Source organism: Cuculus canorus, chromosome Z (assembly GCF_017976375.1).
Source record: "Cuculus canorus isolate bCucCan1 chromosome Z, bCucCan1.pri, whole genome shotgun sequence".
Taxonomy (NCBI): Eukaryota; Metazoa; Chordata; class Aves; order Cuculiformes; family Cuculidae; genus Cuculus; species Cuculus canorus.
This window is the reverse complement of record NC_071441.1, coordinates 1,792,022-1,806,152: the sequence shown is the minus strand read 5'-3', so window position 1 is coordinate 1,806,152 and position 14,131 is coordinate 1,792,022. Positions and strand designations below refer to the sequence as shown.

The following is a 14,131-nucleotide window of genomic DNA, read 5'->3' as shown; positions in this document are numbered from 1 at the left end:
AAGGAAACGTGTATAACAAGCATTTATATTGCAGTTTTCATTGTCAAAAGGAATTACCTGGATGAATCCTCACATTTTCTTCTCTCGCTTAAGTGATGCTTTTACAAAAGGGAATGCTCAGACCAAGAGTTCAAGTGCTGTGGAAGCAACGTGGGGAAGGTTTTGTAAGTACATTTGAAACTCAGGCTTGTCGGTCTTGTGCTCTATGCTCAAATCAGTCATTTGTCATTTAAATAAGACACTTCCGCTGCCGTGCAGCTATGCCTGTAATTTTGAAGAATTATCTGCTTGCTTTAGCGGGTGTCCCAGACGCTGCAATGCAAAATGAATGCAGTGCTCCACAGTATGTCTCAATGCAGTACTTTTGGGGATCTTTAGAAAGCATTTTATTCCTGATACAAAGGTTTATTCCAGCTTTCATAGCAGTGCAGCTTCTGTAGCATTGTTACAGGTGCGTGCAGACGTTCGTACCAGTCCTACCCCTGTCCGCTGACAATAGTGTCATTCACTGGATTAATGCATTATGAAGCAATACTTTGTATTCTGTCTCTTAGCAAAACAAGGTGGTGGATGGCATTTCTTGTTTTGTGACAGTTGTTAGGCTTTTAAGAATAATATCTGTTGCAGCCCGGAAGTGAGGCGTGCCTCAATTAAAAATAAAAATTGTGTAATGGCTTTGATTCAGTCTTTACAATTGCATTTGTAAACTTTGCACGCATAGAACTGTCCTTACTCCATTTCTGATACAATATAAGTTGCCGTTTTTACACCAGTCATGCACATTTGAGGTGCATTTTGACCTCAAAGGAGAGGTCATATTTATAACCATATTTATGAGAAACTAAATTAGTGGGACCTTCAGAGCCTTTCAATTTAGATAATCTTCATTATACTGTGAGGATTATTAAAATGTCTTTTATTAAAATTATTAAAATATCTTACTAAATTATTATTATTAAATATCTTTTATTAAAATGTCTTCTCAAGAAGACTTGGAAACTCTTGAACAGGCACTGATTTATGAATAAGGTGAGGGATGCTCTTTACCCACTTTTCCTTTGCCTGCGGAGCTGCTCTCTGTGGTAGCTGTAAAATTCAGTTTTGGTCGTGCAGCTGCTACACGAGGACTGCAGTGCGTTTCTTTGGTTGTAGATTCCATTGTAGGATACTGCCCAAGAGCTGTTCTTGGGCTTTTCATAAGGACGAGGCTGATAAAGGTGAAATTATCATGCATCAAAATTACAGTACAGCTTAAAAGGTACCCTGTGACGGCTACTACTGAACACAATACCCATCAAAATAGTGTCAGGGGTACAGTGGCTTCACACTAAGCCCACCCCCTCCTTTTCTTCTCCTTCAGGTTTGAGCTTCATGGTAAAAGCCAATAACTTGCATTCTGTTCTGATTTTTGCACTGTACTGGTTTAGAATATCTAACTCTTTATGAGGTAGGGTGGACCAGTGCTGGGACTGATGTATTCCCAGTTCAGCTTCCATAGAGTTTTAAGGTAATTTAATGGCAAAATATGTTTAAAAGAAAAAAAAAGAGAAAAAAAAAAAAAGATAGAAGATGACCTGTGGTGTCCACTTTCCATGTTTGGTTGTCAGATTGGAAAATCATAGGATCGCTAGGTTGGAAAAGACCTTTGAGATCATCAAGCCCAACTGTACCTGCTCACTGCTAAATCACGTAATCATGAAATCACAGAATGGTTTGGGTTGGAAGGGACCATAAAATGTTTGGTTCTTCGTCTTTATGTGCAGCCACTTATGCACAGACATCGGTCTACCTCCTAACGACAGAATGGAATGCAGCAGAGCCAGATGAGAAGTTTAGTAGTGTGGCTGGAAGTTGGCGGACCATTCTTTTCCTCTGCCATTTGGCACTGGAGAGAAAATAAAAAAGATGAACCGTTTTTATTATATTCAGTTTGTTTCTTATTTAAATATCCTCTGTGATCAGAGGTGCAGCTCATCCAAAATGAATAATTCTGGCATTTCACCTGTGAACTTTGTATGTGTGTTGTGTCTGGCACCATCTCGTGCCACTGGCTGGACATCATGATTTTTGCTGCTACGACCTGTCCCGTTGAGCGTAATGACTGTGAAAAGAAGGCTTTCTAGAACATCATGAATAGTAATTTTATGTTTAAACAGGGGAAGATAAGGGTGTTGGCAACACTGCGTGTAAGCTTGTTTCATGTATTGGTTTGCAGAGTTCTTAAAACAAACAGTGTCTTTGAGGACAGAGCGTCTTCTACCTGAAAGGGCTGTTGTAAACCAGATGGCTTTGATGAAGCCGTAACATTCAGATAATTCACGGGGCAGCAACAAGAACTGTGTATGCTACGAGGCGTTTGGCAGAATATGCTGTGATTGGGGTTTTTGGGAGATTTTTGGGTTTTTTTCCTGTGGAAGGAGCCACAGCCATGGTTAGTGATGGTAAATCTGTCTGACTTGAGATTTACCTATAGGAAAATAAAGGTAAATGGCATTAAAGAAACTCATGCCTATGTTTATTTAATCTGATGTTGAAAGCTGCCCTTCTTAAAAGATATTTCAGATTAATCTTTGAAGCAGTTTGAAGATTTTGTCAGCTATACAGTTTAGCCAGAAGCCCACTTTAGGTCTTCAGGAGTAAAAGGTAGTAACTAAATAGCTGATATATCGGTGCTTCTCCATCCCGGCTCTGCTTGCCAGGTGAATTACAGAGGCAGTTGTTGTAGAAATGCCTCTATACTCTTAGCATTACCGCATGACTATGTTTATTAGAGTATTTGAATGCACAAGTACATTTAACTCCACTCTATTTCTCCTACTGCTTAATTCTTAGCTTCTCTTATTTAAGAGGTCATGCTTTAGGACAGCGCTTAAATACTTAGATTTTGCATTTCTGTATATGGAGTTATTTTAAACATATCCTTAGATGAAGTTCCCAGTTTGGTTGTGTTTCTGAGACAGTAAAACCACTACAGGGACTTCGTAACTCCTGTGGTGATGATGTGTATTTACCCATCGCCAGTTAAATAAAAATTTACCCAGTTTAAAAACAAACACACAAACTTTCCCAAATCCCTGAAGTATTCATATTGTAGGTAAAGACCAATGGGGGAACCAAGAAGATGGATTCTTGTGTGTACGATTCCTGAAAAACAAGCCTGAAATTTAGGGTCACTGCTTCTTTGGCAGAATTAATGAAGTAGCTCATTTTATCTAGCTTAAGATCTGGTGTTTCTTCCTTTAACTTGTGATTCACCTATTCACTTGCAAAAATATTGCCGATGTCTTTAGAAAAGAAATAAATCTTTTTTTTTTTTAGCTGTTTCCAGTTTTCATAGGAGTAATGAAGCTGAGTGAGACTTCTCTCACATTGAAAGCAGTGGCAGATGGCAGCCGTTTTGAGAGATGGCATTTCTTCTTACTGAATGAGGAAAAACAAATCCGAAATGAAGAATTGTAAAATAATAATTTAAAATTAACAACATAGAAGTATTGAAATATAGATTGTTCTCAGTGAGTTTTGCTTCTGCAAGCAGCCTATAAAATCTACTTTATTTCTGAGGTACAGGAAATAGGGAAAAATAAAATACAGGCTCTTGGTTTCTTACAAAATGCATTCTAAAAATGAGTTCTGCAACACGGTCCAGTTATTTTGTGGGGAGATGTGCTGTGTTCTTCGAACAAAGTTTTAGAACTGCTGCTTCAGTGCAAAACTAAATTCCTACCTAACTTTGAAGTCAGTGTTTCCATCCCCACACTGCCAAGGTCTGTGTAGCAGTTGTAGCAGACCTGAAAGATCAGAAGAAGTTTATAAATAGGTTTTTTCCTTGTTTGGGGGGGGGGATTATTTTATTAGTGTGGGAATTTGCTCAGCGTGCTTGTTTGTTTATATTTGTGAAAGTGCAAAGGGAACCTAAGCAATTAATTCACCTTTTTTTTTGCAGCTTTCCCTTTTAGATGTAATAAAAGTGTCATAGCTCACGTCCCGCAGCGTTCTCTGAGCAGGGAGGGCGAGACGGAGCACGCCAGCAGAAGCAGCTGATGGAAGCTGAGTTCTGAACAAGTTGTGCTGCGGTTAGGTTTCCTGCTGAAACAATTCCTCAGGGCTGCATCGGGATAACCTTGCTCAGTCCCTAAGGTTCTTGGGGGAAAAAGCTGTGGTTGGAAGCTACGTATCTCTTTCATTCCATCTCTGTCACACTTATGAAGCCACTATTGTGTATTCTCTAGTAGATGGATCTGTTCCGTGGTAACGTTGGTATTCTTTTTATTTTCTTTGTTATTTCTTCCCTGCTTTTTGAATAATACATAGTATAAAACAAGATCATTGCTGTTTTAGTGACCTGGTCCCATTTTCCCCTTTTGCGTGTTCGTGCAGGAGATCTATCTCAGCTGTTCCTTCTCTGTTCTGCTTCTTGCACTTACGCGATATTCAGATATTCTTGCACTTACGCGATATTGTTTAGTCACGTTCTGTCCGTATCTGCTCGGAGAACGTTTGACTGTCAACCGCAGTCACAGCAGCGTTTGGGAACTGCTGGCGGTGGGCGGAAGCCTTCTGCCTGTGGTAACTTAAGCAGTTGACCTTTATTGTGTTTTAAGCAGCTGGGGAGGGTGGGATCTGAAAAGTTGGGATAATGAGATAGCTGTGAAATTAGGAATATTCTTAAAATGAAGAAATACCTCTTGTGGAGATAAACTTTGTAGAAACTCCTGATTCGGTCAGTTTAATTAAGTCACTTACTGGTGGGTCTACTCAGTGTCTCAAATGGCTTTAGTAAGCTTGAGTGGTGGACTTTTATTTCTGGATTTCTGATTTGGTTCAGGGGTTCATAGAAGTTCACGTAACTAGGTATCTTCCTGTTGATTACAGACCTGAGAAAGCTCAGCTGTGATTGTTCCACCAAGAGTCCAAACTAAGTTGAGTTAGAAGATTGCATTGTGAAATATAAATCTTTTAATAAAGAAAAGGAAAAATATTTTGTTTGATATTAATATTTTTTAAGCTTTATTTGTAAGCTTGTGATGATTCCTTAGTTGGATGCGTATTTTCACTTTTCTAAAGGGGCTTTTCTTCTCCATGTCTTTGGGAAGGAAATCTTGATATCTTGGTATGTCCTGTTTTTCCTTCGTAGTTCTTCGATTTCAATTCTTAACACTATTACCTTCATAGAAAGGTGCTGGGAAGAAAGAATGGTATTTTTGGGAGCATCTCACCTTCTTCGGGTCCCTGGAGCACATACATATATATGGAGAGTTCTGTATGAAAAGAAATCCTGTATGTCCCAGCAATTACTGAGTGCTGTAATAATGTTATTTTTTGCATTGTAGGCTTTTGAGAGGTGAGGCTATTACACAGCTGTTTGAGGTGAATAATAGAGCTGAAAATCTGTCCTGTACCATTTAAAAATATTGAGCAGTACCTCTGAATATCTTTAGATAGAAAAAGCTAAAAAAGAATACTGTTAGTACGCGATTTAAAACAGAAGGGAAATACGGGTAGGTGGAATTGAACTTGTGTGCTTAGGCAGAATTTAACCCTATGTCAGCTTATGTCCTTTGTCCTAGTCATGTCCTTTCTTTGTAAAAAATCTCATGAAGTATTTGAAGTAGATTTTTTTATAACGTTCTGAGGGCCGGGGGTTAAGACATTACATAGACAAACCTGGTAAAGGCATTTTTTAACACTTACCTGGTTTTTGACAGACTTATCACTATGCGTGGCCTGTCAGAGTAACTGAGATCTATTGTTCAGTTGTATTTTAATGTGAAGCCTTTGATGATGTACTTCTGAAAATATGGTTCAGAAACAGTATAAATGGTCTGAGCCTTTTCTGTGCATCCGTTCCTGAGAAGGTCTTTTAGAGAAGCAATCTTATAGTGAAGTATTTGGAGCCAGCTTAGCCATCAGCACACATTAACGACAGGTTTTCTTTGCATGTACTGATATACGCAGTGTTTATATCAAAATATCAATAATTATGAAAAGCTCATTTTGCACAGAGATGTCAAATTTGAAGAAATTACTTGGAAATATTTATTTTTGTGCAGAAGTTAAGTATCAGGCTTTTACAATCCTCTGTTTAAACAGGCATTTTTTAACTGGGGATGTGTGTGTTTTGTGCGTGTATAAGTGATAGAACATGTTTCATTTAGCAGATAGCTATTTCCACAGGACTTTGTGGTTCAGTTTCTAACGACCTGGAAAGGAAAGTCTGGTTTTAATCCTGGAGGTAGGAAACATTCCAGAAAATATAGCCAAACTCTCGTGTAATTTTGTGAAAAACAAATTCATTGCCTTCTGTGCTTTGCACGCAGAAAGTGTTTGACGCCTTATAACTTTACATATGACTTAAGCCTGGTAACGTCTCCGCTCTGCGGCGCCGTGTTTAGGACGAGGAGCGTGGCAGCCCTCAGGAGCTCCCGCAGGCTCTTCGGGCTGAGGGACGGGCCTTTAGATATCTTACAGACCATTCTGGTGACAGAAAAAAGGTCTCTTTTTCATAACCCGGTTGGGGGGAACTAAATTAAAGTCTTGTCCCTCTTCCACCTCTACATGATTTTACATCATTTGTGCGTAATGGGACGCTTTGGGCTGTTTGGAATAGTGAGACAAAAGCGGTATCTTCTTCTCCGAGTACCAAAATGGTCTTTTTTGGTGGTATACCAATTATAATCTGGGGACTACAAGCCATGGAAAAGTGGCTGGGCAGAATTTCGGGTGAATCAGCAGCCCCAGACGCTATTTTTTGGTACTTTGAATCATAGACCCATCAGCTCTTCAATAAGATTTAAGTGACTCCGGTATTTAACCGCTAAAAATTGGATTTTTAAATTGAACAATTGCAACACTAAATTTGTGAGTACAGTTGATTCTCCTTCTGCACTGAATGCTTCCAGAAGTGCAGTGCTACTTTATCTCTGTTTATTGGCTCCTTTGTGCTCCTGTGTTAACAGATCCCCACAGTAGTACAGCAAAGCAGTGATACAGTTTTCAGATTTGTCTTTTTTCCTGGATTGTAAAGGCATTTTTAGAAAATCACTAGTTTCCTTGTTCTTTGCCTTTACCAGCCTTCTCTGATAGCCTCTTTTGAATCTGTTTTGATACATCTATGATTTACAAAATTAACTTTTCTCCTTTTGTTTTAAGTAGCTGCGGGAAGTCTCTGATCTAAGTCGTCGTACTGTATATTGTGTGCAATCTGTATATTGAATGTGTTTGTCTTATTTGGTGTTATATGATCAAAGAGTTATGTAAATATATACATGCCCATATAAATAACTATGCTATTATATTTATTTTTATATTTTTACTCCGTGGCATTACAAATATCGAGTTTATTTAAAGTTTATATCTTACATTTACATACAACATGCTGGAAATACATTACATAATTTCAAATGAAAATAACTTTAAAATTTTTCTCGTAGAGTGCAGATTTAGTAAAGGTGTTTGAAAGTTCTGTGTTTGAACAACCTTGCAGGACACTGATGAAATACTTGCATTAGATTTCAACACTGAATGATTATAAGAAATTTGAAAGCTATGAACAAGCATAACATCTTTGACCTTGACTTGAGTTTGACCTTCTCTGTGGAGCACACGGCTCGATTCTATAGGAAGAGTTTGCTCACTCTTTATTATGTTCTCTTTTTACTGCTAGCACAATGGTCCATTAAAAAATTAACGCATGGTTATTATTATAAAATTGACAAAAGCAGGTAAAAGAGTGCATACGTATCCTTTAAATTGTTCTTTCTCTTCCTTTACCTTCCTTGCTTTCTGAATAGGAAATATACCTACCCGAGCACGCAGGCGTGCACAAATACCTCTGCATCTTCCAAACTAAAAGTGAAACTTGCATTTAGTAGTTGCATAACTGGAAGTATATAAAACGTATATTAAATCCTGTACTAATAGCTGTGTCATTTCAATATTTCCCAATTTAGTTGTCATTCACAGCCTGGTTTACAGGCCCATATTTATTCCAGAGTGTTTGATATCCCACATAGTTTTAATTTAGAGACACAGAATTGTAAGGATAGCTTCCTCATAAATATGATTTTGAAATGTTAGTATGGTTACGAAATAGAAATAGAAATGCTTGCACTGGATCTGTGGTCCTTCCTGTTTTCTGGTGTTTTCTACCTTCCATGGTTTCGCCTCCTAAATCGCACTGTATGACAGTGAAAGATATTATCACTTTAAAATATTATTGATGGGAACTTATGTGTCTGCAAACATAACCCATTCCACAGAGCACTACTGAGAAACTTATTTCTTCGTCGCATGTTAGGATTTCTTCTGCCAACAGGTGAATACGTTATCAAGTATGTATTCCGTAGTGACATCTTCAATTTTTTTTTAAAAACTCAGTGATTAAATAATATTTTCTTCTATGAAAACTGTAAGATCAAAATTTAATGCCTAATTTTAACTCAACATTCTTCTAGCCTCATCTTTTAAATTGAATCAGTATTTAAGGTATCATTTTTCTTGAAATGCCTTTCTGCATTTGGACTTTTTTTGAGATCTGTGAAGATGGGAGGTGAAAAGGGAGGACAAAAGTCTCTCTACTTTCTTTTTCAGCAGATTTTGAAAATGTAAAAGAAATTTTGAAACACCGCTGGTTTGACATGTATTGATACGTATCTGAGAATTGAAGTATTCAACTCTTGTTAATTTATTCTTTTCTTTGAAAGGCACAAAGCATTTGAAAGGCTTGATATTAATTCTTTTTTTAGTGAAGCTGGCTACTAGTTATCTGTATTTTGGGTGTTCTGAGTATGTAGCCTTCTTCATAACTGATGTAGCACTTCTGTAATTTAACTGACAGTACTTACAGGCTAATCACAAGAATCAAATACACTTGAGCCTTATTATACTTTGAAAGTTTAGCTTTTCTTACCCAAATAGTACATTTGCGAGGTGCAAACAAGCACTCTTTTGATAATACTTACATACATGCATGCGTACATACCTATAATAGCTTGGCTCTGCATTATGACTTTGCAAGTCTAGTGCGCAAAGTTTGCAGAATGACCCCAGGGAAAAGCAGGCGTGTGTGGTTGTGTTGCGTACACTGAATTCACTGAGTGTCTTCAAGCTCAGTTTGACCCTGTGCTTCACAGAATCACAGAATCACCAGGTTGGAAAGGACCCACTGGATCATGGAGTCCAACCATTCCTAACACTCCCTAAACCATGTCCCTCAGCACTTCATCCACCCATTCCTTAAACACCTCCAGGGAAGGTGACTCGACCCCCTCCCTGGGCAGCTGTTCCAGTGCCCGATGACTCTTACTGTGAAGAATTTTTTTCTGATATCCAACCTGAACCTCCCCTGGCGGAGCTTCAGGCCATTCCCTCTTGTCCTGTCTCCTGTCACTGGGGAGAAGAGCCCAGCTCCCTCCTCTCCACAACCTCCTTTCAGGCAGTTGTAGAGAGCAATAAGGTCTCCCCTCAGCCTCCTCTTCTCCAGGATAAACAACCCCAGCTCTCTCAGCCACTCCTCGTCAGACATTCTCCAGCCCCTCACCAGCTTTGTTGCTCTTCTCTGGACACACTCCAGAGCCTCAACATCCTTCTTGTGGTGAGGGGCCCAGAACTGAACACAGGATTCGAGGTGCGGTCTTTAATAGTGCTGCAGTTGAGGTAAAAACTATACCTGTGTGTGGTGGCTTGGCCTTGGCCATCTGCCGGACTCTATCCAGCCACTCTCACTCTCCCTTCTCAACGGGACAAGCAGAGAAAGGAAGATGAAAAAAAAAAGTGAGTTGAGATAAAGACCGGGAAATCCCTTACTGATTACTGGCGCTGGCAAAACAGGCTCACCTTGGGGGACGTTAATTCATTGCTGGTAAAAAGTAGAGCAGGATAGTGAGAAACAATGACAAAAACTGAAATACCTTGCCTTCTCCCGCTTTTCCCAGGCTCTCTCCTTCATTGCCCAGTCCTCTGTCTTCTCCCCGTGAGTGGTGCAGGGAGTATGGGGAGTGGATCCCATTCAGCCCACTACAGCTCCGCTTGCTGCTCTTCCCTCCTCGTGCTTTTACCTTGCTCTATTGTGCGTCCTCTCCGTGGTCTGCAGCCCTGCGGGCCAAACCTGATCCGGTGTGCGTCCTCCATGGGCATTAGTTGTTGTAAGGAGAATCTGCTCCAGCACGGATACTCTGCAGCTGGCGGTCCCTTCTGGAGATATCCAGCTTTCTCTGGCAGAGGGTCCTCCATGGGCTGCAGCGTAGGTGTCTGCCCCAGTGTGGTCCTCTCCTTGGGTTCCAAGGATGTATGTCCTTCACCGTGATCTTTTCCATTGGCTGCAGGGAAAGCTCTGTTCCAATGCCTGGGGCACCTCTTCTACCTTCATCTTCTTTTAGCATCTCCAGGGTTGTTTCTCACTCTTTAAAGCCTCATTCCTCACTTCCAGGGCAGTGTTTTGCCGTTTCTCACATCTGCTTTCATAGAGGATCCAGCAGCTTCACCGAGGAGCTTAGCTGTGTCCTGCACTGCATCCACTGCAAAGCCACCGCTGACCGCCTCTCGCAGACACCGCTGCCGCAGCCTCCAGTAACAAAACCCTGTCACCGACACCCGGTGCAGTAACGTAGAAGGAAAGAACATAAAACGGATGAAAAACAGGTCAACAAATGCAGAAATTTGTTTTCTTTTCTTTCTTCCTGTGATTAACTTCTTTACTTCCTACAGTATCAGTTCAACTACAATAAAGTAAATTTGCGGCTATCACTTGTCGGAACAAATGACTCGAGCACTTTCTTTCGAGAAACTGATTCTATTTGGAGGAGGATGTAAAGTGTGTTTTTTGAGCTCTAAAAAACATATACAGAGAGATCAGACTTTTTAAACTCTTGGAAGACAGAAAGGGGCAAAGAGCAAAGCAATGCAGATGACTAATTGTTTTTTTTGGCTACGTGTATGGTGTGTAATGTGCTGAAAATACTTTTATTACGTTATGGAGTGCATTCTTTGTGTGCTTTTTCTTCTTACCCATTATTTTTAAGTAGTGTAATTTTTAAAATCTTGAAAAAGTGGTTTTTTTTCCTCTTTCCTGTTTACTGAACAGCACTTGTTTAGGTTCAGTCTGTAGTTGAAGTGATGAGGAGGTCTTCTCCCGTCACTGAAATTGTAGCTTCTTTGCTATTATGGGTTATGTTCCTTTTTTAAAAAATTGGCTATTTGCAACTTCTTGCGCGCTTCTACTCCCGGCTGGTGCCAGAGCTGTCAGATTAAGTATTTCTTTAGCAAATCACCAGGAACGTGATTTACTGAACAGTGTGAAATATTTCAGTATCTTTGTTCCTGGGTGACAAACTGAAGGCTTTGATTGTGCAAGAACCAACATGTGCATTTAGTTTTCAGCTACTTGTAGACATCACCTTCCTGCCTGGGCTACTCTGATATTTGCTGGCCTTTGCTTTTCCGATTTTCACCATTAGATAACTTTTTGAGTCTTTGTGCAGTTTCTCGTGTAGTTTTGTTTACTATATTTGACTATATTGGTGCCTTAAGCTTGAATAAATCTTGCATGGATCTACAGAAGCTATAATATCACCCTGGCTGAAGCATGGATAAGCCTGCTAGGGCAGCCTTAACACTGCATCTTAAAAAGTATTTTCAATTTGTAATTAAATTGAATATTTTCAAGATATACATCCTGAAAACACGTTCTTAAATTCATCTCAATTTTCTCAACTTAGGCGCAAGCAGTTGATTTTGAAGGGACGAGATTTAATTGGTCCAGAGTTCTGTTTTACTAGAAATGACAACTTAAGAAAATAGGAGGAATTCTTAGTAAATAATATGTGGAAATACAGTTTCATGTACAGTTTTAAAAATAGTGCATGAAAAAAAATCTTTTTATCTTAAACAGAGTAATGTTTCACTTTGTAGTGATGTAGTAATGTCATTTTCTGAAATGACATATTTATTCTCATTTTAGTAGTCATTGGCAACTCTGAAAACTATGGTATTTTAAAATAGAATTATAATAAAATTTGTTAACGATGTACTAAAGTTAACCTTATATTTTATTATTACAGTTGTTCATGGTGGACAACGGAGCAGATGACTGGAGAATAGCCATGACTTATGAGCGTATTTTCTTTATCTGCTTGGAAATACTGGTGTGTGCTATACATCCCATACCTGGGAACTATACATTCACATGGACAGCTCGGCTCGCCTTTACTTACACTCCATCCACAACAACAGCTGATGTGGATATTATTTTATCTATACCAATGTTCTTAAGACTATATCTTATTGCCAGAGTTATGCTTTTGCATAGCAAACTTTTCACTGATGCCTCATCTAGAAGCATTGGAGCATTAAATAAGATAAACTTCAATACCCGTTTTGTTATGAAGACTCTAATGACAATATGTCCAGGAACTGTACTGTTGGTTTTTAGTATCTCATTATGGATAATTGCTGCATGGACTGTCCGAGCTTGTGAAAGGTAAGGTCGTTCTGTTTGTTCAGTTCTTTCTATCTGTCTTTCTCTATTTCTCGCTTGTTTTCACTCTTCAGTTTTTGGTTCAGGGGACCTATATATTTAATGGAACGGAGCTTCTGGGTCCTTGATATTTTGAGTGTTGGTTGGGTTGTAATCTGTGTCACAGGTTATCAGGAATGCTCTGCCTGAAAGAGGAAGAGAAGTTTGTGTCACCCTATTTATTGTAGAATCGCAATTTGATTTCAGTGTTTTGCTATGACTTTGGGTATGTTTTGCTAAAACGCTTTGGACAGGTGCTAGAAAATGTCGTCAATAGTAGTTGTTGATAGTCTGCATTGATATCAGCTTTTATATATTATTAAACTTATTGAGGATAAAGTAGACGACTTAGCCATGTAAAATTCCAATGGAGAAAGTTGTTTTATAATTTGAGTTTTATTGCACTATAAAAAAAAAATTAAAAGGTGTGCAAAATATTGTTGCCGAGTTGGCAAGATGAAAAAAGGGGAACGCACAGCAGTGTAAGTCTTTTATCGTCCCCTAAAAATCAGGAGTGCATTTGAGAAGCAGACTTTCATTCATTTCAGCTTGTTTTCCAGCCTCCCCCTCCCACAGATTTCAGAGTAGGTGCAGAATAAGTGGCCATCAGTGCCGACAGCTTGAAATCTTGAAACTGTATTTCTGAAACACAGCTGTAACAAACAAGAAATCAGATTCTGAGTGGATAAGATTGCCTAGGAATGTGAGATCAGTTAACTCCAAGGAGACGGTTAGGTTGATTCTCCGTGAATGATTTCGTGAATGATTTAATGCCTGGGACAGCTCTTCAGATCCTGGAATTAATTTCTCTATGCTTAACCTGGAGGATCTTCAATATCTCTGGGGCATTTCTGCTGCGAGTTGTTAACCATTTTGGTTTTCCTCTTCCTTTCCATGTCTGCCCATTTTAGAAGCTGTTTGGGGGAGCTTGCTGATTTAAATCAGAAGTTAAATTGCACACCAATTATTATGGCTGTGTTACTCTTGGAAGTTACCCTTTGCGTTCCTTCTCACTTTGTTACAAAGGAAAAGAGCTGATCTTACAAACTGAATTTAGAGGTCGTGTTGGCATTATAGTTTTTATTGTTAAAATTGCCAGAACTATGGAATGTAGTTTGTTGCAGTAGATGCTTTGTGTCATTATTGTTTCCTTGTGTTATGGCAGGACTAATAGTTTAAGAATGTTCTGAAAATGCCATTTTAACAGTCACATAGTATAGTTTCAAAATATTCCCCATAGTGGGAGCAGATGGACCACCCTAGATATCGGCCCAGTATATTGTATTTCATTGTTTCAGATGTAAATGACTTCTGAAAAGCCTCTCCTCTTTGTCTCACATTCTTCAGCTCTGTTCCCACCAGTTTTGTTTCAACAGAATTACTGCTCAGGAATTCCTGAGTAGTCTGCTCAGGCATTTCCCAAATTGTCACTTCTGAAGTGGCTCTGAATAACAGGATCCATTGTCGTCACTGTTCTACATGTCACTGGTGGTGGTGGTGGTTGTCATTGGTGTTGTTATTATTGCTATTCCTGCTACTACTATTACTGAGTAGCATTACTCGTTGTGTTATTGACTTTTTAATAGATGCACATTCAAAGTAAGCTTTTAAAACTTGTGC

General features: G+C 39.1%; 1 protein-coding gene across 2 annotated transcripts in view; it reads left to right on the top strand.

Moving 5' to 3' along the window:
- KCNN2 (potassium calcium-activated channel subfamily N member 2) overlaps positions 1-14,131 on the top strand; it is a 123,912-nt gene that overhangs the window by 57,065 nt on the left and 52,716 nt on the right. The window contains exon 6 of one of the 2 annotated variants that reach the window (XM_054054709.1): positions 12,057-12,475. The exons of the other annotated variant lie outside the window; for it this stretch is intronic. Within the exon in view, the coding sequence (XP_053910684.1) occupies positions 12,057-12,475 (419 nt within the window). The remainder of the gene's footprint in view (positions 1-12,056; positions 12,476-14,131) is intronic. 2 annotated transcript variants of the gene reach the window in all.